At 40.6% G+C, this 25,241-nt stretch overlaps 1 protein-coding gene across 7 annotated transcripts in view; it reads right to left on the bottom strand.

Annotated features, from left to right (window-relative positions):
- Positions 1-6,206: 6,206 nt before the first annotated feature.
- The window catches only part of SPRED2 (sprouty related EVH1 domain containing 2), an 82,699-nt gene continuing 63,664 nt past the window's right edge, over positions 6,207-25,241 (bottom strand). For 4 of the 7 annotated variants that reach the window (XM_037896037.2, XM_037896039.2, XM_043543949.1 and 1 more), the window contains exons 5-6: positions 10,183-10,332; positions 6,207-9,522 (exon numbers count right to left, since the gene is read on the bottom strand). In XM_037896037.2, coding sequence (XP_037751965.1) covers positions 8,869-9,522; positions 10,183-10,332 — 804 coding nt within the window. In that variant the 3' untranslated portion in view covers positions 6,207-8,868. The remainder of the gene's footprint in view (positions 9,523-10,182; positions 10,333-25,241) is intronic. The other 3 variants (XM_037896040.2, XM_037896038.2, XM_037896041.2) reach the window with 2 other exon arrangements.

Below are 25,241 nucleotides of genomic sequence, written 5' to 3'. Positions count from 1 at the left end.
CTGGATCTCCTTTTTCCAAGCATGGAGGCACCTCCCTTTTTTTTTTTAAACCTCTCTCTCTAGTTTCATAATGTAGTAACAGCCTGTGGTACTGTTCAGAGACCTGATTGCCACTCTAGTGTACGCTGGAAAAGGGTTGTGGTTACAGCTATACCAGCAAACTCTCTTAGTGTAGACACAGCACTCTTTTGCTGATCCCGGTTTATACTAGTTTCACTGGATGAAATAAACTATGCAGCATAACTGCTCCTACACAAGGGCTTTTCTTTAATATAGAAAAGCTACAAGTGTGAAGAGGGGATTCCAATTCCCACCATGTGGTAAGAGGGAACGTTGGCCCGCATGGCCTCCTATAACCTCTCATAGAACACGTGGTGATATATGATGACCGTGCAGGTCAACGGCCACTGCTGAGGAAAAACATACAGCTCCAGCGCATGACACACATGCGCACCTGCTTTTGGAATACATATAGGGCTATAGGGCCCATCGCTCAAAGAAGAATCCCAAGATGTCTCCATCTCTCCCTCTTTCTAAAGGAATCCCCTGTAAGGGAAAAAAAGGAAGGATTTAAATATTTCCCCCCCGATTAGAGGATGCCCTGGGTTATGTCTCTCAGAGCAACAAAGTGCGCACTTTAGAGAGAGAAAAATTTACGATAAGTCAAATTGACTTTTCTCCCTTGTGAGCTCTGGGTGCTCTGTAATCTATTACAACCGGGCAGTAGCCAGCAGTAAAACCAATCATCAATAAAAAACTGAGCCAAGAGGAAAACCAGTTTTTATCTGCAGATGAGCTTTTATTGTTTAACTTTTGCTTTTCTTCTCCCTTTCCCATATGCAAGGTGCAGGCCTCAGAATCACCTCATCTGGAATAAAAAATTGCACATAAGGACTGCAGGTGGGTAAGACCTCAGACTTAGTTCCTCTCCTGGCCAATGCAATTGCTAATGGGGACAGTATTTTAATAGAAAGTACAGGGAAAATCCCTCCATATATTAAAAAAAAGAAGGTTCAGAGATTACCTAAAGCATCACATCATTCCACCACTCTCCTGACAGTGTCTTGGGTGCTGCACAAAAGGGTAAGGGAGTGGAGAAGGCAACAAGAATCAGCCCCAATAAAGAGCCTTTCTAAGAGCAACTCCAGTATCTCTCTGGTTGAAACACAATGATTCTTGTCCTTTCAAGAGCACCATGAAGATCAAGTTCTCAGAATCCCTTGAAATGCCCAGATTTGGGGACAGTTTCTAGATCTGAGAAGGAAGCCCACAAACTATCCTGAATATTCTCCTGTAAACTGAGAGGTTTTGACAAGAAACTCAAGTGCTGTAGGTCTGTAGGGAGAGAATCCTGGAATAGAAATTACCTACAGACCAGGAGCTTCAAAGGTGCTTAGCTAATATATTTAGGAGTCAGAGACCATGGGTGCCTGGGCCACCATAACTGATAACTGCTTGAGGACTCAATGGTTTTAGGCAGTGTGGCCTAGTGGATCGGACATTGGATTAGGACTCAGGAAAGCTAGGTTCAATTCACAACTGCTGCTTTGCTGGGTGACCTTAGGCAAGTCACTTCCTTCCATTTTTCCATCACTAACGTAGCAATAATGATATTGACCTCATCCGTAGAGCACTTTGACATCTAGGAATGAAAAGCAACATAGAATAACTAGTTTTATTCTCATATATCCAACTGGCATCTGCTTAGTCAGGTGACCTACAGGCTGCTCTTACTGTCCTTAGTGAGGGCTTGGCTTAGTGAGGGCTTACCAAGCATGGGCACTTCCGTAAACAAACAATAAGTAATAAATCAACAAAACTTCCCGCTCTAGGAGCAAGAAAATTTCCCTTGCTTCATTCAGGATTCTTAATGTGTCCTGAGGGGGCACTATTGGTTGCTTCTTATGTGAATGGCAACCAAATTCAGAGGAAATCTTGAGAGGGAAAAGCACCTTCTTAGCTGCTTGCTACTGTAGGAAGTTGTTCTGATGAGTTTCTCAGGACAACCATGTACCTTGAATTGAATAGGGCCTGTTAAAGCTCCCTCAGTGATGCAGAAGGTTCCTGATTCTGGAAATTCCATGGACAATCAGGAACATGTGTAGAATACAGCAGTGCGTCGCCATCACAGAATATATTTTAATCCAATCACTGTCTCATAAAGTAAGTGGAGTACTTGGGGAGTTCCCAGAAAAAATACAAACTGTGAAATATTTCCCTGGGCAACTGTACTAGAACCAGGAATGTCTGCTAGAATGTCCAGAGGCAGGCCAGATCTGACTGAGAGGACACTAGGGAACACCTCTGAAAATAGATGAAGGCAAGGGACTTAAACAGTTGGAAGGCCCAGTCAGTATGTACAGATAATATTTTGTATTGGTGGGCCATCAAGTCATCTGTGAGCTTTCAGTCATAGACTGGACATCAGATATATTGGTAGACTGGTAAGCCAAGGAGGGGAGAGAAGCCAAAGGCAAAGCGCAGGTAGCACTGGCAAATTGGCACATGAGGACAGGCTCCAATCCCGAAGCGAAGTTTAACAGAATGATCTGAACTTCATGCAGAAATGGGCTTTGCACATTGTCATTCAGCCTGGAGAGAAACAATACTGGGCAGAACTTGTCTGTTCTCTCCCAGCTAGCCAGTGTCTTGAATGAACCCCCTCTCCCTGCACTCTCTCTCTCTCACACAAATAGTTCTCAGGAAAAGGAGTAACTGTTTCTGGTGAAATAAAGTCTGCAATTGCCTGTTTACTTTTCCCAAGGAAGGAGAGGAACTTGAAAGTCTATGGAGAGATTCTCTCAGGTAGTTTTGAGCCCATCAGTCTGATACGGATTTTTAATTTGATTTGGAAGGCTTGAAAGCTATGGAAGAAAGCTTTGTCCTAAGTGAAAAAACAGTGGAAACCAAGGTGTTTTTTACTCCCCTTCTGCTCCTGTTTTGTCTCATATACCCTTTTGGGGTGCTTTTTTTGGTTAGAGTACACTAAGGCATCTTACAGAAGGTGTGAACTGACCACCTCAGAAATGGCAGAGGCCCCAATCTACTGGGCATCCCAGTCTCACAGCTGTAAAGAATGCTGTTTCCACAGCTACAGCTTTTGCTGCTGTCCCAGTCTGTGACCTGCCCTTTGGAAAGACAAGGGAATCAAACCAACCTGATAGCTTTCTTTGACAGGGTAACAAGCCTTGTGGGTAGGAGGGAAGTGGTAGATATGGTATATCTTGACTTTAGTAAGGCTTTTGATACTGTCTCGCATGACCTGCTCATAAACAAACTAGATGGAATACAGCCTAGATGGAGCTACTGTAAGGTGGGTACATAACTGGTTGGAAAATCGTTCCCAGAGAGTAGTTATCAGTGGTTCACAGTTATGCTGGAAGGGCATAACAAGAGGAGTGCCGCAGGGATCGGTTCTGGGTCTGGTTCTGTTCAATATCTTCATCAGTGATTTAGATAATGGTATAGAGAGTACATTTATAAAGTTTGTGGATGATACCAAGCTGGGAGGGGTTACAAGTGCTTTGGAGGCTAGAATTAAAATTCAAAATGATCTGGACAAACTGGAGAAATGGTCTGAAGTAAACAGGATGAAATTCAATAAGGACAAATGCAAAGTACTCCACTTAGGAAGGAACAATCTATCAGTTGCACACATACAAAATGGGAAAAGACTGCCCAGGAAGGAGTACTGCAGAAAGGGATCTGGGCATCATAGTGGATCACAAGCTAAATATGAGTTAACAGTGTAACTCTGTTGCAAAAAAAGTAAACATTCTGGGATGTATTAGCAGGAGTACTGTACGCAAGACATGAGAAGTAATTCTTCTGCTCTACTCTGCGCTGATTAGGCCTCAACTGGAGTATTATGCCAGTTCTGGGCACCAAATTTCAGGAAGGATGTGGACAAATTGGAGAAAGTCCAGAGAAGAGCGAGAAAAATTATTAAAGGTCTAGAAAACATGACCTATGAGGGAAGATTGAAAAAAATGGATTTGTTTAGTCTGGAGAAGAGAAGACTGAGGGGGGACATGATAACAGTTTTCAAGTATGTAAAAGGTTGTTACAAGGAAGAGGAAGAAAAATTGTTTTTCTTAACATCTGAGGATAGACAAGAAGCAATGGGCTTAAATTGCAGCAAGGGAATTTTAGGTTGGACATTAGGAAAAACTTCCTGTCAGAGTGGTTAAGCACTGGAATACATTGCCTAGGGAGGTGGTGGAATCTCCATCATTGGGGATTTTTAAGATGTTGGACAAACACCTGTCAGGGATGGTCTATAATATATTCCTGCCTCGAGTGCAGGAAACTGGACTCGATGACCTCTTGAGGTCCCTTCCAGTTCTATGATTCTGTTCTATGTGAGTGCTGTTCAGAAGCCCCTTACTCATGCAGTAATGCTCTATGAGCTTTAAAGCCTTGCAGAAATGGTTTTAAAAACACCCGTACAACACAGTGGTGTGCTCTCCTCGCTTAACAATGGGATTTTAGTGTCGGATCGTAGCCTTTCTGATTGTCCACTGGAACTGGCAGGCTGATGGTAGGAGCAACTAGATACTCAGCAGTGTGGCTTAGATGAAAGCTGTCAGGTTCAACAGGATGGCTGGCTAGGCCAAATTGGAACACACAAAGGGAAACTGGAAAGAGAAAATCTTCTACCTGCAGATTCCAGCCATTTTGGTATATGCAGTGGTGTTGTAGTCATGTCCGTCCCAGGATATTAGATAGACAAGGTGGGTGAGGATATTTTTTATTGGACCTTCTGTTGGGGAGAGACAAGCTATTTTGGTGGCACATGCAAGCTAGCCATATGGGCTGGGGTGCTGTGCTGCATTGCTAAGACAAAGCAATCAGTGGGTGTGGTAAGCAAACAAAGATGGCAGGCTGGGTAAGACCACACTGTCCACAGGGAGGCCAAACAGAAAGTCTGCTGGAACGAAAAGGATAGCAGTATGGGCTACATCATGAAGAACAAGGCTGCACTTGAGGGAGCCACAGGAATTGAGGGTTAATTTGCACCAGCAGGCTGGTAGAATGGGCCAGACTCTGACTGGGAGACGGAGGGGAGAGAAATACATTGGAAAGAGGGGGGAAAAGAAAGGGCACAATAGCGGGCTAAGCTGTGCTGCAGAAACCCACATCTGAGGGAGCGGAGAAACCCGTCAGGCTGCCATGATCATGATGTCATGGGAACTGGTACCAAATACAGGGAAGCTGAGCCATTTGAGTGTGTGTGTGTGTGTTTTGGGTTTCTTTGGTGTAAACTCTGGTTTTGGTTTCAGAGCCTGTAAGAGTCAGAGCGGCCCTCAGATGGAGGGGGCTGACAGAATCAGTGACGGGATGGGGATTCAAGAGATCAGGCAGGATTGGATAAAACCCCTTCCTGGAATTATTGGGGTAAAAAATCTGGCTACTGAGGCAGTCTGAAAAGGGTAGTGGTGGTGGGGGTGTGTGTTCCTGTGCTGTGGGTTTTCCATAACTTTCTAACTTACCAGCTTCTTAGTGACACTCCTGGACTCAGTATTTCACCCCAGTCAGAACAGCAAATGTCCTTGGCTGGGTTTGGGGCTCTCTAGCTTGTTGCTTCCAAAATGCCAGATCCCTTGCTGCTGAATTTCCACCCCAAACAGTTCAAAGCTTGCCTTCCACCACTGCTGTGGTTGGGAGTCAGCCAAGGCTGCCATGTGTCACCTTGCTGTACAGTGACGGAGACCCAGAGTTCCTGTGATCTTAATTGGGCCTGCTACAGAAAAATCAAAACCAAACACAATGGGAAGCCTGGAGACACAAAGAGGAGAGTCCTAGGAGAATCTCTTGCTTCTTTGAGTGGAGATGAGGCACTGGGAGACAGCCAAGTCTCTGAACAGCTCCACTCGCTGGCAGTATATTGTCACTCTAGAGGGAGAGGAAACTCCATCCTTGGAAAATGAGGAACTCAGTTATAATAGAGCATCAGGTGCCCAAGAGGAAAAAATCCCCATTGACCTCACTGGATGCAGATTTAGGCCAGTGTTGAATGCAATCAAAAATCCCACGCTAACTGGAGGAATTGGCATCATGTGTTCACCTGGCTTAAAAAAAAAAAAAAATTCTTCCTTTATCCCCTCCCCTCCCATGATCAGTTCTCTCTTTTGAGTCACCCGTATTTGTAACAATGCTAGGTCCCGGTCTCATTTCCAGATTTGCAAATAACGTAAGCAGCAGCATTTTGATACGATGTATTTATATTTACATGGACTATGCTGATCATACATATTAGAAACAATAAAAAAAGAAGTTAACTAAAATGTACATCATACACTTGTGTATATATATATTTTTTACACAGAGGTAAAAAGGCTTATAAAAAATCAATACAACAGGGTTTTAACTTTTAGTATACAGATACATTATGGATGTAGGCTTCAGGCACTTTCATTTGTTAATGTGAGCAATAGCTTGAAAAAAACCTCTTCACAACCGAAAAAAATTTTGGTTAATGTTTTGTTACCACAGATACAAAAATAAAATCTGGAGAATGTCTCTCAAATGATCGATGTCAGTATTGCAAAGCTGACTGGGAAAACACGACACACTGTTCAGCTGCAGTGTGGAGACCAATGAGAAATATTTACAAAGAACGCCTCCATTTTCTACCCTTGTGCCCTTACACCATTGCCTTCACAATCCAAAGAAAATGTGTAACAAGATCTACAAGTATTACAAAAACCAAGAGGGGTAAGGAAGAGGGATTTTTAAAAAGATGACATACATAAAGGCTTGGAGTATGTCTGATTTAGTTAAATAAATAGGGGCACTTAATAGAGACTTGACAAAAAACTGTAAGATCTCTTCGTAGTGTTGTGCTTTGTAGAGGCAAGACCTTACAGATATTTGTTTATATGAGGCTGGCTTGATGTTTACTAGACATCATTGAGAGATTTGTCATTTGCGATCAGGCACAAAATATTTATATTCCATTCAGTGAACCCAGACACATTACACCAAGAGCAAAAATCCATCCCTTTCTATCATCATTCCATTTTTTTTGAACCTAAACCCAGCAACTGCTGCAAATTAAGTTTACCAAACTCTACAGTCTATAAGCATGTTGCATAATTAACGGATGGTTTACAAAAAGCTGTGATTAACTCTCAGAGGAACATTCCAACTCGAAAGAATGGCAAGCATTTCTTAAATCTATTTGGCAAAAATAAAAAGTTCCTTTCCTTTAAGACTGATGTCAATGTGCAATAAGAGGGAGGGAAGGGGCATGCATCCACTGGCAATTTACTGCAGAAAAAAATTATGGCAGGAACAGCAGTGCCAGCTTTGACAAGCCAATCCCTAGCTGCCTCAAAATATTCAGATTGTACTATGCTAGTTATAGCTAACTGATCTAAATCTTTTTTGTTTTTTTTTTTAATAAAAATTATTTGGCTATTCCTTGTAATATATTAGAAAAATACTCTTTTCCCAGCTAATTACAAGCCTTGTACACAAGACATGACAGTAACATTTTTTTTTTTAAAGTATTCTCATCTTGCTGTATGCATAACACAACCCTCCGGATCCACTTTCCGTATCTGGGTGGTGAGCTGGGAGGAGAAGGGTGTAGGACACACTTTGGCCCCAATCGCACAAACACTTACTCATATGATGAACTTTACACCTGTGAGTAAGTGCTTCTAAAGTCAACGGGACTACTCACATGTATAAAAGCAGCACATGCATAAGCATTTACAGGGTCAGGTCCTTAGTCAGGAAATGGGAGTGGTAGTTATATGTAGGCTTTTTATTTTAATTACATATTCCGAGTTACTCTAACATGTGGATTTCATTGTGAATGTAAAATTCTCATGCACATGTATTTATTCTATAGAACAAAATTTAATTTAAAAATATATTTTTTCTGCATAATCCACCACTTGTTCAATGTTTCTCAAAATCACAATGGATTATGCTACTACTTTTGTGGTTGCACTGGCTATCCTGTTAATTCTCTGCATAACAACGAGAAGAATTTTTATTCAGCTGAAATATTAGTGTTTTATTCTCAAATAAAGACATAGCAGGGTAATGAAAAGCTCCTTCCCATTATGTAGAATTCCAAAACTAAAGTTTTATTTGCAAAATTATTTAAGAAAAAAGCCTAAATTTAAATTTCCCTTTCAAGTATTGATCTGAAATGAATGCAGTTTGGAGGACTTTCAGATTCTCAAAAGTTAACTGAAATTAAGGCTCATTTCCCACATTCAGTTAATATTTGAAATTTAACATCAGAGAAATAATTTAAGATGTTTGCCAAAAGAAATGATTATGGACTCTAACGAGAAACTGCAGCTTACATGAATATTTTGGCTTTAGAAAACAAACAGTGACAGCAATACTGTGTTGTGGTACAAGTTTGTTACTAGAACACCTTCTATACATACAATAACTGATCGCAGGTTAAAATACTTTCTGGGTGGGATTTCATTCCATTACACTATATTTCTCAAAGTGCCGATGCTTGCTAGGTCTAGATGGTACTGCTCAAGGCAAGCTACGGCAAGACAGATCCATATTAGAGATGTTCTAAAATCCACCACCATCCACAGTTCATATCTCAGAGTCCTTTTAACTGAAAAAATATAAACATGTACACGACATTCTGTTCGATTACAGATTAATAATACAAAAGTCTATGCTGTAAGTTAGTTTGTTAGAACACTTGAAGAGCAAATCAATGCAGAGTGGCCCATGAAAAACCAAACATAAATGATCCAAGTGGTTTCTGGACTCTGTTGGGCACACAGGCTGCATCAAAATATAAAGGATTTGAATGCTCCAAACCAACGTGCTCCTTAACTACAGGGAAAGCATAACACAATTTAAACTTGTGTGTAGTCATCCAGCTGCTTTGTGTTTCCCACCACAGCACCTGCACATAACCCCACAGTGGTAACAAGCCCGAAGGGGCAAGTAACAGCACATACATGGGGCAAAGAAAGACAAGGCGATAAGGGCCATCCACCGGAGGCAAAACTTTTCATCACTGGTGTCACATGAACAAGGGTCTGTATAGTCTCCTTCTGGATCAGACATACAGTGATACAGCATACTGTCCGCACACCACATACAGCTGACTCGACGGATGCAACTTCTGACGCGGTCTGGTGCGTCCTGACACTGACCCCGCCTATTTTCCTCATGATTGAATATGTCCCTGCAATACACGCACCGCGATCTCTCTCCATCTTCCTTCCGTCTTGGTTTGAACTTGACAGGCTGAGTCTTTATCGCAGCACCCTTTATATCTTCACCCGGGTCAAAGTCTGAGCTGTCTACGTAAGGATAATTGTAATCATGTTTTGAGGCATCACTTTTGGCAAAACGTACGTACGAGTCCACATCATCAGCGTCGATGTACTTCCCTCGTGACGGGGCATGGCGGTAGTCCTCATAACCTGTCATCCAAATCTTTTCCCGAGGGTTAATGCGCACTATCTCCTCATCATCATCTGGAAAGCTGACGTGTCGATAGGACCTTTGTATTGACTGCTGGAGAAAAGGCAAACAGTTAATTTTTCTATCAAGAACTGGCAGAGACTTTTGACATTTTTGATCAAGTGCTACTAAGCATCAGTAGTGCATTTGGGAAATAAATTTTAATCACTGTTTTCTTAGTTTTTTTAAAATTTATCTTGATCACACACATTATTAAAATGGTAAAATTAACTTAATTTTCTTTTTTTTTTGTATGCTACTAAACTGTGATTAACAAAATAGACAAACCACTTTCACTTTATACTGTGCCTCACTTTCTGCCCTAGCATGGTGGTAACAAGCTTTCACATGCTGTGACCCTACGTTGCAACAGAAAGTAGCTTCAGAACCTGCATCCCATCTACACATAAGGAAAGGCATGCTGCTCACTATGCCCCCTCACATATGTACAATATGCACATATTTGTAACCACCACAGGGACAGAGCCCCAGATTAAGAATCCACATGCCAGCTCAATGCTGCAGTTGTCTGTTGCAGACAGCACAGGTGAATGTTCAAATTCCAATTTTTTTAAAAAAACCCAACCTCCTCTTCACTGAAAACTTTTAAAAACAAAATTCATAAGTCTCTTAATATCAGACTATTTAAGAACTTGATGCTTGAACTTTCTCACAGTATCCCTTTAAGTAAGCAGCAATTAATAAGAAGCTCACTTGTTCTAGTTGGTAGTGGTCAGAGCTATACTGGTCGTGAATGTGACCATGAGTGCAAATTCTGCGATGTTCGCAGGGTGTGGGAGAGGCTAGTATCCGCAGAGGCTGTTCCCTTTTTTGAGAAGAATTAGAAGAGCTGTCTGTAGCATTCTATTTTAAAGGAGAAGGAAAAGATAATTAATTCATACAGCCATATATTACTGCATATAGCTTTGAGATACATGCAGGAACTCAGATATCTGCAATATTGGCAACACACAAAAGCAGACACCATCATACATGTAATCTGCTCCTAAATTCTAGAAAAAAGCAGATGGATCTATATGTAGGTCACAGAAGTTGCTACCACAGACAGAAAATACAATATGCCATAGCCTATGAGTGCTTGGTGAGAGAACACAATTTCTATTTGCCTGGTATGTTATTTGTTGTAATGTACATTAGAAAGCAGGATGTTCATGCTATAACTCCTTCTGGATGGCAAAAATTAGCTGATTGCATCATTTAAAGGAATTTAAATAGGATGCTTTCAGACAATGTTAGGTGTGACTAACTGATTTATGCACACAGACTAGATAGTCAGGCTGCGGAAGATTTAGTAATGGTCTTTTGCAGGTTTAAAAAAAAAGTCAATTGGAACCTTCTTTGCAGTTCTCTAAGCATTTGCCTAACACTAATGGGTCACAAACTACTTACATAGAATGATCAACTTTTTAAGCTTTTTTTTTAAAGTTCTCACCAATCTCAAAATTCAGCGAATATTCTTTAATTTTCAAAAGATACGTCCAGTGTTCTTCTAGCCCAGATCTTGCCTAGAGTCTTGAAGTTTTTTGAGTCTGATACTACTGCATCACTGCGTTGCAATGAGTATCTCAACAAATGGGTGATACATCATGTACTGCCATCAAGATCTATCACAAGACCTGCAGCTTCATATTAAGATTATTTCTCCCGCAAGAGAAATTCCAAGGGGTCTTAACCAGCATCTCTATTTGATCATAGATTTCAGGATATAACAAACAACTTCATGTGCAGTCTTGATTGAGAACTCTGAATCTGATATGCAAACAATATGCCCACCATATCGATGCAGACCATCCATTGAACCTGTTTCAGAAACTGGTCCAACTTTTCACCTGTACCATAAATAATCCAGAGAGTGATTTATTTAACAAGTTCTCTTCCACTTGCATGAAATCCTTCATTGTATCAGCACTGAAACTGGCAGAAGTGCCAGTACACCTCATTGTACCTGTTGGCACCCCTGCCAAGAAGCACTGGGAGAGTGGAAGGAACGGATGGCAAGAGAAGTCACAAACATTGCCTAGGTACCAAGGAGAAACACTGTACTGTTGCATAAGCCTGGAGTTGTATTGATGCAGGTGTCTTGAAGTGTCAGAGAAAAATCCCTGCAGGATAACAATCCACGGCCAACAAGAGTATGAAGTTGTTAATTAGTATACAGCCCATCACCATTTTTTTGCCTCCCATGATGATTTTATGGCATGTGATTTTAAAAAGCATTTTATGCTGCAACTGATGTATGAGCTGGGATTTCTGTTGCCTGTGCGCTAGCAGTCTTCCCTCTCACTTCAATCACTGCATGCCACCAGTATGCTTCTTGGGGATGCGTTTAGAGAAATGTGTGCCTCTGGGGCCATTTCACAGAAAGTGACGGAACAGCGTGCTACACCATTCCAAAGCATCGCTAGAGAGGTCTGTAGGAGGATCAATATTCTTCCTCAGAGCCATCTAAAACCAGTTCAGTTCCATTAGTTCATGAAGGTAGACCGTCAAACCTGAAACTGAAAGAGGCAACACTCTGTCCACAACGTGAGTATACATATCAGTACCCCCCTACCTCCACTCATCTCAAACATTAGGACTGCTGAAGAAGCTGAACGGCAAACCTCATGGCAGTCCCATGACAATCACTGGTGACCAAGAAATCCCAGGCTGTTTCAGGCTTGTTATCCACATGGACGCTGAAGTCACCAAGCACAATTATTAAATACAGGGGTAAGTGAAAATGTGAGTTACACACATTTATAAAAAGGAGTGTGCGTATAATGTGTCAGATACAGTTGGTGGGGAAGAAAATACAAATTATCCAGTTTCTGTGTGAAAAGATCTCTATTATAACACTGCAGTAGGTTTACTTAAAAAAAAAAAAAATGCTTAACTTACATTTCCTTCTCAGAATTTGAGACGTTCCTTTTTCAAATGACTTCGTCATTTATAATTTTAAAAGCCTAGTCAATATATGTCTTTAGTGAAGAGCAGTGTGTTAATCATTTACTACAGTCCATTTCCCACTAAATGTGTTTGTTGCTCAAGAATGGCTAATCAGGTGTCTGAGTAATATCCTGAGATAAGCACTGATCACAGAACAAGATGTGAAAAGACTACTTCCCAACAGTGACAAAACTGGACTGGTCACCTTGCCTCTGCTGGCTTTTCAGAATAGTTTCGCCATTTGTTATGCAATATACAGGATGACTATATAAAGAAATTTGAAAGATTCATGCTGAAAATATGAAGCAATGCAATATGAGGCAGGGTCAGAAGTCAGTTGCTCAAGGGAAGTAATGAAAGCCTTATCATTTGGGATTTTTAAAAGCAGACTGAATAGGGCACTAAGAAGTGTACTGTCAAGAATGATTCTTGAATGATACAATAAGCCTTTCTAGATTTTATGATTCCACAAAATAAAGTAATCATGCTTTTAAAGTTAGTCAGGAGATACACGAATAATAGCCTAAACATAATCTGAATCTATATTACATTAGCTTGGTCGTCGTCTTTTTTTTTTTTTTAAGCGTAAAACATCACTAGCTGACCAATTCTCTGTGTTGCTTTACATTGCTTTGCTCACTTCCCTGTGTTATGCAATCCCATCTGCTGAATCAACCATGTTTGGTTTGGAACGTGGGTGGAGACAGAACCACTCTCTCACATCCCCTTCTCTCCGCCCATCTCACGCTTGTCGCTGAAGTGTCCCAGAGCCCCACCAGCCACCACCATTCTCAGACAGCAGGAAGATGCATGGAGACAGTCCAACATCTTTCCCCAGCCTCCCTTTTCACGTTGGGAAGGATGAGCAAAACTAATCATTCCTTTTCTTAAGCAAGTTATTCCTCTTCCCACCAACCTCCAAGTATCCACAGGGATGGGGGGACTTCTCCTCTCACCAGCAGCAGTGGTGTTTTGGAGAGGAGCCACTCTTTGCGGCTCCAGAGAGAGAGAGAGAGAGAGAGAGAGAGAGAGAGAGAGAGAGAGAGAGAGAGAGAGAGAGAGTGTGTGTGTGTGTGTAGTCAAGGGAGTTATAGTTTTGCATGTGTCTGAACTTGTACTGATGCAGGTGCCTTAAAGTGTCAGAAAAGACTGTCACTGCAGGATAACACAAAAGATGGGTGCACACCAGGGTGAAGAAGGATGACTGCACAGCTAACATCCTCTAGAGAGAGTAATTTTGAGGCCTGTGGAGAGCTGCAGAGCCATCTGATCTTCATGCCCAAACAGGAGCAATAGTGATCAATCATTAGGACAATGTATCCTGCTCTCCAAGGGAGAGGCTGTTTAAGCAGTAGGGCTGGTGAGGAGGGACAAAGACCTAACAGGTCAGGAGATGCCAAGTTCTCTTGACTGACAGCTTCCTCCAACCACCTACACATCTGTGAGGATCTTCTATGTGGAATCTACCCCTTTGTGTATTTACTATAGTCAGATGCACTAATTTAAGGGGAGTAGCACAAGCTATTTCTTCTTATATGACTCTCTTTATCCAGTTGGATCACTGGGGAAAAAAAAATTGAAATGGCAACACCATGGAAGAAAAACCACAATATCTGGGCACATAAAATAAATGATCAGACAACTACTGGGTTAAGTTTGTGTCTGCACTTTCTCTGCAGACAATCCCTCTGGTTTACACTATTTTAATGTGTGTAGTTTGTGCACAATTTCAATAGCTCGATCGGGGTGCAACCATCTTTCCAATGAATTCATGAGATGTCATTCTCCCAAGATTCCTTCAGTTAAATCTTATAAGAGCAAGTCCCCAATTTGGGATGAAGCTCTCAGGAAAAGACAAATGCCTTTGCACTTTTGATTTTGGTAGAAGTGAGGGGAGAAGAAAATACTTTCTTCTTGTGTCATAACACACCAGTTCCCCCTCATCAATGAGATTTTACAGACATAACCCCCACCCACCAAGAAATATTTTGCAGGATCAGATTTTCAAGTCACATCTAACATTGTATTTGTTGTGCCTGTAAAAAGGCCAGGTTGAAAATCCCTTGAGAATTTGGGCTGTAAAGTGAGAGAATACAAAAAAAATTAAAAAAAGTTAAAATTATAAAATGATTTCTTGTGAACACAGGCAAATTTAAGTGACAAAAGAACAAAACTAGTCAAAGAACACATTTTTGCCAAGAACTTGTAAGGTAAGTGGTTATTGGATAACCCTGAAAGCGATGCTGCATAAGGACAGATTTAAGAAAAAGATTGTACATTTAAAAAATATCACTACACAACTGCGGTAATACACAGAAACCTGAAGCAAATGTGAAATTGTCTTTCCACGGAGTTCAGAGAAGATTTGAGTGTACACAGATAACTGTGGTTACAGTAAGCATGGGTTAGGATTTTCTAAAACAGGAATAGGACTACAATTTCTTAAATGATTGGACAGTTTCCTAGTCGCTATTTATACAAATAGCAAAATATAAGTTTTGCAAGTTAGTTTTAATGTTACCTTTTTGTTTGTTGGAGTGGTAACATATAGTGGCAAGATTACTCCCATGACTGTGCTGTGTTAAATCAGCATAACTTAATGCAACATTTACATGGATTCTGTGCACAAAATCTTCTGATTAAACTGCATCTTAGTCTGCTTCTGGCATTATTATGTTCTCTCTTATGTTGTACAAGGCTTGATTAAGACTCCCTCACACTACCAGCGTGGTAGAAGGGGACTTAGTATATATGAGAATCAGGCGCACGAGCAGTTTAATTAGAATGGTACATGGTGTCAAATGTGCATAGAGTAAAAGCTCTGAGTTTTTTCTGTGTTCTTTAAATACTCTTGACTAATTGTCACTGACACAAGGTGTCAGACATGTCTCTTAAAAGCAGAGGACACAACAGAGTTTTCACAACAGAAAAAGCAATTTTAATATCAACAAATTTTAAAGTAAGAAATTTGTGGATTAAAGCCACCATTCTAATACGATCTATAATCATCTTGTATGTTCTCATATCCTGGACACATTTGGTAAGGAAAGGTCTCACTTTCTAACTTTCAAGAAGTTGATATAAAAGGAGTAGTGAAAAAAGTTATATGGGATGTTATTCAGTTATATGGGAAGTTATGCTGACAGCAATGGCTAAAGCTATCACATGTTACAGTGATGAGTGCGGTACGACAACCTAGACAGAAAAGAATGTTCTTTCAGCCTACAAGTTCTGTTTATGAGACTCTGGAGATTCTCTCGTTATTTGGGCATCTCCAGTTTCCTTCTCTTTGTGCCTTGCCTCTGCCTTAATAGATTTCTCTTTAGTGAGATTAACTAGATCATTTCACTGGGAACATGGACATTGTCATGTACCTTAAAAATCACAACCCTTTCCTCTTCAAAATCTTTGGTGGTTGTTTAACTTAACCCTCTGTGCAAAGAAGGAGAGCCTGCCCTTGTGAGGAGGGGGTACTTACTGCATGGTAACAAGCTTTGTAGTGTTGCCACACTGCATCGTTAGTATATTAGTAAGTGCACAAGCAAGTACTTTCAGTAATTAATTTTTTCAGGCCTCGAAAGAGCATTCTGGTGACAGCTTATGACAGTCTGTAGAATCAAGAGCTGAGTCTGCACGTTCTCATTTACAGAGATCTGCTTCAAGATTAGCAAAGACACCCCCTTAGAGCTGATGGTAGGACAGGCCTTTTCAGGTGACTAAACACCCAATGTTACTTACAGGCTTATCTTTCAGAAATCTGTATAAACACTACCAAGGCAAGAGGAACTAATTGGGAAAAGAGCACTCGTGGGCGTGCACACACGCACAAGCAATGAGTAACTTTGTTCTGTGTCCATCTGCTGGTAGGAGCATATAACACGAGATAATTCTACAAAACTGGCTATTTGATAGCAACTGTCATTCCAAGAAAACCTGGAATTAAAAAACCTTAAACAAAACCAAGTTAACTGAGCTAAAAAATTGTGCATCCACCCCCACGTTAAAGGGTTTGTTCTTTATAACTTTTTAAAAAAAACCATGCATTCAGCTGCACACAGTTCAGCAGACTGAACTGATACTTTAAGTCAGTAAGGGGGTCATTTATTTAATTATAACTATCCACATTATTTTAGCTGGAATCCATCACCAAAATAGAACTCAACAGCTGATGCAAACTTTTTAAATACTCTCACTGCATGCCTTGCAAATATGTTAAGCTTTGTTTAAAAAGGCAGTAGTATTTATTTATTACGAACTTATCTTTTTGCAGAAATAAGCAGAGGATGAAGTAACCGCCTACTTATAATCACTTCTGATTTGATTTTCATAAAACTTTTACAAGATGCAGGGAAATCAGGCCCTTGACAAATCTCATGAAGCAGGTAGATGAGGGAGGAGGGTTGTTAGATGCAGTCGTTTACAATGGATTTCTACACTATGCAGAGTTAAATTTTCAGTCCCCCACACTCAGATAAGCTGATGACACGTATTCTTCCTCTCCATCTATTAGCAATACGTTTCTATAGAAAAAGTTGATTACCATGAAATATTACAGTAACCCTCTTCCACTTCCTTAGTGAACCACACTAAAAGAAGAAGAGGATTGAATGGAAGTGTTTGCTCTAGGTTTTAAAAAAAAAATTTTTGTTTGGTTGCTGACTCATCAAAACACATTCATTGTTTAGTTTTATTAAAATGTCACAAAGAGATTTGCCTTCTCCTTTGAGAACTTTCTGCAACATTTAAGAGAATAAAACCAAATTATGGTTGGTTTAACAACTCTCCTGTGTGCATTTCCAAGTAGACTGAAATCTCTGCATGTTTCCTTCAAGTTACTAGAGACAAGGGGAATCAAACCAGATTTGTCTATGTTTAAAAGAGCATGTGGAAATTACAGCCTCTCTCCTGAAGAGTGGTGGTTAGACAGTCATTTGCCCTGTGGTTCTGAATCAACCCTCTTCCTGTCATCACTAAGACAGATGGTCCAAGCTAGCACCAGGAGGCAAATTCCCCTCCCCCCACTTTAAATTACAGAGGCCAGGAGGCCAGGCACAGCTTCATCCACTAATTCCAGATTCCACTTCCCTCCAGCATTCTCCTCAGGCTTCACTAACATTGTTGTGTTATACACTGAAAGGCAATTCCCTAATCCTTTTTACTGTGGTAACAGGAAGTTGTCAATCATCTCCTTGTCAGGCTGCCAAGGCTGCCTCTCTTTCAGACCATGTTTACATGCTAAGTTTGGCCAGCTCAGTGTGTCACCTTCAAGAGCAGAAGGCAGAACTGAATGACGAGCAAGAAACAGAAATTTCTGGCTGCTCCTCTGCGCGGATTGCTAGCTCTCTTAATTCTAAATACGTGCCCCAGAGCCAAGGAAACTAGTGACGTCTGTTTTAACATATCAGAAGAATGGCTCACCATTTACGAATCTATCTTCTTATTGAGAACAACTTCCTTAGTTATATGTAATACATAACAGAAGTTTTCAGCCTTTACTACTTCGTGAAATTTTCAAGTATCTTAAGAGCCAAAAGACAACAAAAGATTTGTGTGTATTTTACAGTTTAGATATTAGTGTAAAGAGCTGTGTCCATAGATTAAAAAGGTTTCAGGAGTAGCAGCCGTGTTAGTCTGTATTTGCAAAAAGAAAAAGAGTACTTGTGGCACCTTAGAGACTAACAAATTTATTTGCGCATAAGCTTCCGTGAGCTACAGCTCACTTCATTGCTGAAGTGAGCTGTAGCTCACAAAAGCTTATGCTCAAATAAATTGGTTAGTCTCTAAGGTGCCACAAGTCCTCCTTTTCTTTTTGCGGATACAGACTAACACGGCTGCTACTCAAACCAGTCTGGCTATGTTACTGTTACTCTGCATCCTGAAATAAATATATTAGGTGAGTGAGAGTACACTGATCATATAGACTCTTCTGGGTAACTTCAGCAGGATTTAAGGAGGGGCAAAAGACTATAATTGCTGACCAATTGCTGAGCCACGGTCCACACAAGTATACAGAATTTCCTGAAGGGACACCAAGAGGACATCTAGTCCATCCCTGACTGATGTTGGTCTAACCTGTTCTTAAAACCTCCAGTGATGGGAGTTTCCACAGCCTCCCTAGATAACCTAGTCTAGTGATTTAACTATATACAAATTATTTTACAAATAAAGTTCTCTCCTCCCCCACATCCTCCCACCCAAACAAAACAAGGCAATGCGATTTATTACTTTAACCAGCTGTGACCCACATACATTTTAGCAACAACACACAAAGGGCTTATCTAAACTAGGATAAAAAGATGTATTTCAGAAATGTGTTGGCCAACATGATTTAATTCACTAGAGCAGTGGTCCCCAAACTGTGGGGTGCATCCCCTAGGGGGGCGGAGAGGGACGTTTGGGTGGGGGTGCACGGCGGAGCCTGGGCCAGCCCCCACTGGGGGCAAAGAGGGAGTGCCACCCAGCCTAACTCTGCCCCGCCCCCTACTCTGCCCCTAGCCTGGTCCAGCTCCGGTCCCAGCCACAGCTCCACTCTGCCCCTGCTTTGCCCCCAGCCCAGCTCTGCCCTCATTCCCGCCCAGCCCAGCTCCTCCCCTATCCCCAGTTCTGCCCCCAGCTCCGCCATCAGCCCAAGCTCCTCTGCTGAGCCAACTGTGCAGTAACGGAGGGGGAGCGTGGACAGATTCCATTATTGGTAATGGGGGGTGTGGCAGGAAAAGTTTGAGCACCACTGCACTAGAGTATCCAGGACACGTTGTATGTGTGTCAGTTGGTTGAGGTGAACCCCAAGGGGTGCATAGGGTTCACCTTGACCAACTAGCACATGCTAAAACAAAACTTGTCCTGCTTACAACAGTGTTAAAATGTGTTAGCTAACACATTTTAAAAATACACCTTTTAAAAAAATCTTATTTTAGATAAACCCAAAGGCTAAATCTAAACAAACTCAGCGTGCTGTTAGACATGATGTAATCTTCCAAGCAGATACATGATGTCCGCCTTATTCTCTCACACCTACTATAAAAATAGAAAGCTTCCACACAACAACCTCTTCTCCATTCCAAAAACCCTGTGCTTAAAATCAGACCTACAATTATTTAAACAAACCAACAAGGTCAGAGAGATTTGGACTGCCACCCTTAACTATACTCTGTCTGTCTATATAGTACACAGGTCCCTTGGGTAATTTTAAATAGCAGAGACAGATTGGATAGAGTTACAAAGTTGGATTCTCCAGTCTGCCCAGTTCGCTTGTAGTGCTTATGCAGCACAAAATGAACTGAAAGTGGCTGGAGACAGCTAAGTTGCCCCCTTCTCCAACCACATTTCCATCCACCTCAGAACTTGCCTGTCAGTGTAACTGGAGGCTTGGGGCGTCAGAGTTTGTACATCTTCATAAAGTTTTAGCTACTGCAGTTTTCAAATTCAAAGTCCCATTGTCAACAAGCATCATTCAGGATCACCTTGTGACAAATCAAGTGTGAAGCTCGACTGTGTGAGTGCATGCCCTTTTCAATTGTCACTGGTTGAGTTCAAGAGCATTAAAAGAAAAACAAAACTAAGACAAGCTGAAAATACCCTTTCCCACTGCTTGGTTTGCATGGAGAGAGGTGTTAAAACTAACACGAAAGCGTTTTGAGGCTAGATCTCAGAATTAAGTAGGATCATTTCAATACAGACATTTGCCCTTACAAAATTATTTTTTCCAAACTAGAGAAACCGAGACACTTTCAAGTGATATATGAAAGTGTGACTTTGCTACAATACATTCATTCAGAACACAGGTTTATTCACCTAGGCGAGAGACAGCAACTTTGAAAACGGCGACTGTTCAATTCATTTTGACCTCCGGCAGCATTCACAGCACAGCCCAAACGATGTACTTTATGATCTGAAGGAGGATGCATTTTTCTTTTATTAATTTCGTCAGGTTAGAAATCTCAGATATAGGAGCATTATGCGTGTGGTGGTTCTTGGTATTCTGAAGAATACCTGATTGCTTCCAATTACAATTATATATAATAAAGCAATTAAATGTAATACACAAAACCAAAACAATCATCATATGAAATAGTGTTGCCATCGTCCGTTAACCTGAGGTGCTAGGCTCATGGGGCTGGCAGGGCGTTTCTCATTAAAAAGCTGCCCCCAAATTCCCACGTTGGCCGTTAAATAAAAAAAAGGAAAACAATATAAAATGATGCCTAACTGGCACATCTTATTACAAAGCTTACATGTTTTGGCAAGATACAACCGTAAGGAAACTTACATCACTGCAAGAGACCACTTTTCAATTTCCTACAGGATATATCACTGTCCCACTGCAAACCTGACTGCATATGTATATGGGAAGATAGAGAGCCAGGAAACGCACTATAAAACTGTTTTTAGAGAAGGGAACTGGAGGCAACAGAAATTGCTTCTTTTAGGTAAAGGAAAAGTAGTTTAGCACAACTAACAACTACTATGAATTATAGAAAAACTGCATGTTAGCAGAATCCATTACTAGAAAGTGTGTGTGGACTGTAGATATTATTTACAGATTTGCTGAAAAATTCAGCATTGAAAACAAATGCTATCTGTGCCTCTACACATACTGTAGAACCTCAGAGTTACGAACACCTTGGGGATGGAGATTGTTCGTAACGATGAACAAAATATTATGGTTGTTCTTTCAAAAGTTTACAACTGAACACTGATTTAATACAGCTTTGAAACTTTACTATGCAGAAGAAAAATGCTGCTTTCCCTTTATTTTTTTAGTAGTTTGTGTTTAGCAGTATGGTACTGCAGAGACCATTCTGCCCACATAAAGTTACTGAAGCACTGGTATGTAAGTGCTTTGTCAAGCACTTTGAGATGTTTGGAGAATACTTTTCACTTCACCTGTTCCCTAAAACATTTTCAGAACTGTGTGGTGAAATTCACAGACAGTGAAATGGCAGGGTGATTTGGTGAAAAGGGATGGAAGTTATTCTTTTAAGGCCTGAAACTCATACAACAGAGGATGTGTGGTTCAGAACACTTTAGAGCTACCAATTCTATTTTCCTACACTCTTGGAACAAAATCCAGCTTCACTCTCCAGTGATATTAATTTGGTTGCTAAAAAAAATTTTTTTTTTTTTTTTTTAAAAAAGTAACTAAATCTTAGTCACATTTTAAAAACCTCTACCTTGCAACCATTTCCCCCAAAGGTTGAGCTTGCTACATGTAAATAAATTGGGGGCGGGAGGGGGAGATCAGTTAAATATATTAGAATGAATCCATTTTATGCACTACATATCTATGCAACTTTCACCACAGTAGATTTTATGACTGATCCTCTCTAATCTACAAACTGCAATGGAATACAGATACTTTATAGCCGGAACTATATGATTATTCTTGTAGTTTAATCAGTTTAGGAACATAGGAATTGCCATCTCAGCTCATACCAATAATCTGTCTAGCCCAGTATCAAATGCTTCAGAAGAAATCATAACTTGATTGTATTGGAAGCAAATTTAATTTTAATGTAGCTTTTTTCAACCTATCTACTAAAAAAACCCAAAACACTGTGGACAAAGGCAGAACCATGCCTTAACATGACACGGACGTGAATGAGAGAAGGTCCCACACTTAGCAAGGGATTTAATTTTTGAAGTGACTTCCTACAGTAAAAATCTTTCCAACTAGTGGAGGTTCCCTGTTGATTGCCCAGGACTAGTTAGTAGCATAATTAATCTGAGAAAAGAAAAGAATCATATAAACATAGAGCTAGATGGAGCCTCAGAAGGTCAGATAGTCCACCTCTCCATGGTGAGGCAGGGCCCAGTATACCTAGACCATCCCTAGCAGGTGTTTGTCTAAGGTGGTCTTAAAAGCCTGACAGCTATTCCACAACCTCCCTTGGTAACCTATTCCAGTAACCTAATCCTTACCAAGCTTAAAAAGACTGTCCTCTAACATCTAATCTAAATTTCCCTTGCTGCAGATCAAAAACGATTATTTCCAGTCCTTCCTCAGTGGACACAGAGAACAACTGAACATTGGCCTCTTTATTACAGCCCTTAATATATTTGATAACTGTTAGAAGGTCCTCTCAGTCTTCTTTTCTCAAGGTTCAACATGCCTTTAAAAAAATCCAAAAAACAAAAATCTTTTCCTCACAGGTCCTCTACTCTCTGAGCAGAGCAGAACAATTATCTCCCGTGTCTTACATATGATACTCCTGTTGATAATACACTCTCGTATATTAGCTTTTCATGCAAATACTCCATATTATTCGGTCATATTCAATGTGTAATCCACTATAACCCCCAAGATAGAGGAGAATAAGAAAAATCAAGTCGTAAGTTCTGTATATTCAACACTTATTCATCCACCCACACATCTCAATATTCTCTCATATCTCTGCCACAGGGTATGGGTCATAAATATAAAGGGAAGGGTAAACACCTTTAAAATCTCTCATGGCCAGAGGAAAAACCCTTTCACCTGTAAAGGGTTAAGAAGCTATGATAACCTCGCTGGCACCTGACCAAAATGACCAATGAGGAGACAAGATACTTTCAAAAGCTGGAGAGGGGGAGAAACAAAGGCTCTCTCTGTCTGTGTGATGCTTTTGTCGGGAAAAGAACAGGAATGGAGTCTTAGAACTTAGTAAGTAATCTAGCTAGATATGCATTAGATTCTGTTTTCTTTAAATGGCTGAGAAAATAAGCTGTGCTGAATGGAATGTAGATTCCTGTTTTTGTGTCTTTTTGTAACTTAAGGTTTTGCCTAGAGGGACTCGCTATGTTTTGAATCTAATTACCCTGTAAGGTATTTACCATCCTGATTTTACATAGGTGATTCTTTTACTTTTTCTTCTATTAAAATTCTTCTTTTAGGAACCTGATTGCTTTTTCATTGTTCTTAAGATCCAAGGGTTTGGGTCTGTGTTCACCTATGCAAATTGGTGAGGATTTTTATCAAGCCTTCCCCAGGAAAGGGGGTGTAGGGTTTGGGAGGATTTTGGGGGGGAAAGACGTTTCCAAGCGGGCTTATATATTTTTTAGACGCTTGGTGTTGGCAGCAATGAAGTCCAAGGGCAAAAGGTAAAATAGTTTGTACCTTGGGGAAGTTTTAACCTAAGCTGTTAAAAATAAGCTTATGGGGTTTTCATGCAGGTCCCCACATCTGTACCCTAGAGTTCAGAGTGGGGAAGGAACCTTGATAGTATGCAATTCAGGAGGATTCCATTAGAGGTAATGCCAGGAAGCATTGTCAAAACACAAGACATCTTAGTGTCAATAGAAGGAAAAGAATTATCACCAAACTGTACATGAGACTTATTATGGGGATGTAAAACTCAGGGGTCAGTCTGTTGGAACAAATGAAGACAGAGATCTGGAAGAAGTGATGAGACAGGAAGGATGAGAGTTGTACTAAGATACAGGAACATTTGGCCAGTGTAAGTTTGGCATTCAAGTAATGGGTTCTGATGCACAGTAATAAGTTTTGTTTAATGCAAAATACTTAAGTACCAAAAAAATCTTATCTACTTCTAAGTCTTTCATTTTTCTTCTTTTGATAAAGCAGAGAGGTTGTTTTTTGTTTTTTTTTGAATGAGGATTTGGGGAGGGGATCAGGTTCACTTTTCTCAGCTGGTATTTTCGACCCAAACGGAACAGCTGTGGTTTGCATGCGAGCCCAAAAGCCAACCTCAGAGGATGTGGGTGGGAGTGCTGAGCCCACGGTCATACGTACAGAACAGCAACAGGAACCAGGAGCAGCAGCTACGGTTGGTTGCTAAGCAGCAGGAAGAACATAGGCAACATATCACCTGATTTCACTGTTGTGGCTTTTCCCTGAACTCTGCCCAGCCTATAGAAGAGTCAAGCTGGACGGTGGAACCTGTCTAGTCCTCTTGGCCTTTGCACTGCCCTGTAAAGAAGCACATTGCCTTTCTGCCACTATCTCATAGCCCCGTGAAGGGAAGCCACAACCTGCTGCTGCTGCTCAAGCTGCTGTCCAAACTAATGCAGGAGTTGGTGCGGACAGAAGAATCCTACCGCCCTTCAACATTGTCCACAGAGAGTCCCTTCCCCCAGAACAAACAGACTACATTGTTTTCTGACAAAAAAAAAAAAAGTATATTCCAAATTTAAATACAACTTAAAAAAATATCCTGTGGCCAGTAACAAATTCTTTAATGAGTTTCTAAGTATTATCTCTTTAAAAAAATGGCAGTGGTTCTTGACAAGAACTCTCTGAGTGTGAACTGACATGCTAGCAAGAAAAATCAGATTTAGTGCATATTCAACTTACATAAATCTTATGAATCTTAAAACTGGTGCCTTAGTGCTTGAGACCCACATGGGAGATGAAAGTAGGGGAAAGGTTTCATGGAAAGGCAGTGGGACGAGATCTGTTTTTTAAATTATAAAACAATGAGAGATGCAAAAAAAAAAAAAAAAAAAAAAAGCCTGCAGTGTTAACATTTGACATAATCTGTAATGACATGGCTGGTAATCGGGTCTGAGACCTAAACAGTTGTTAGCAGCAGCCAAACCACGTGATAAACACCCAACAACCTCACAATTTTATCCCCGGGCTATGGGAATTTGTGATTATACATGCCTATTGAGAAAATGCAAGAGAAAAAAGGATCATTCTCGACACGTACTTTAGGGCTATCTCAACCAAATGTTCAGTATACTAAGTGAAAGATCCAATGTATTCCACAGCAGGCTGGACCTATGTTCTAGTTCAAGGATTCTATCTAACGTATTTGTATGTTCCCCAACTCACTCCTTCACTGTAGTATCTGAGAACCTCACAGTCTTAAAATGTATTTATCCTC

This window comes from Chelonia mydas, chromosome 3 (assembly GCF_015237465.2).
Source record: "Chelonia mydas isolate rCheMyd1 chromosome 3, rCheMyd1.pri.v2, whole genome shotgun sequence".
Lineage (NCBI taxonomy): Eukaryota > Metazoa > Chordata > Testudines > Cheloniidae > Chelonia > Chelonia mydas.
Note: the sequence above shows the minus strand (reverse complement) of the source record. Positions and strands in the feature narration are given on the sequence as shown.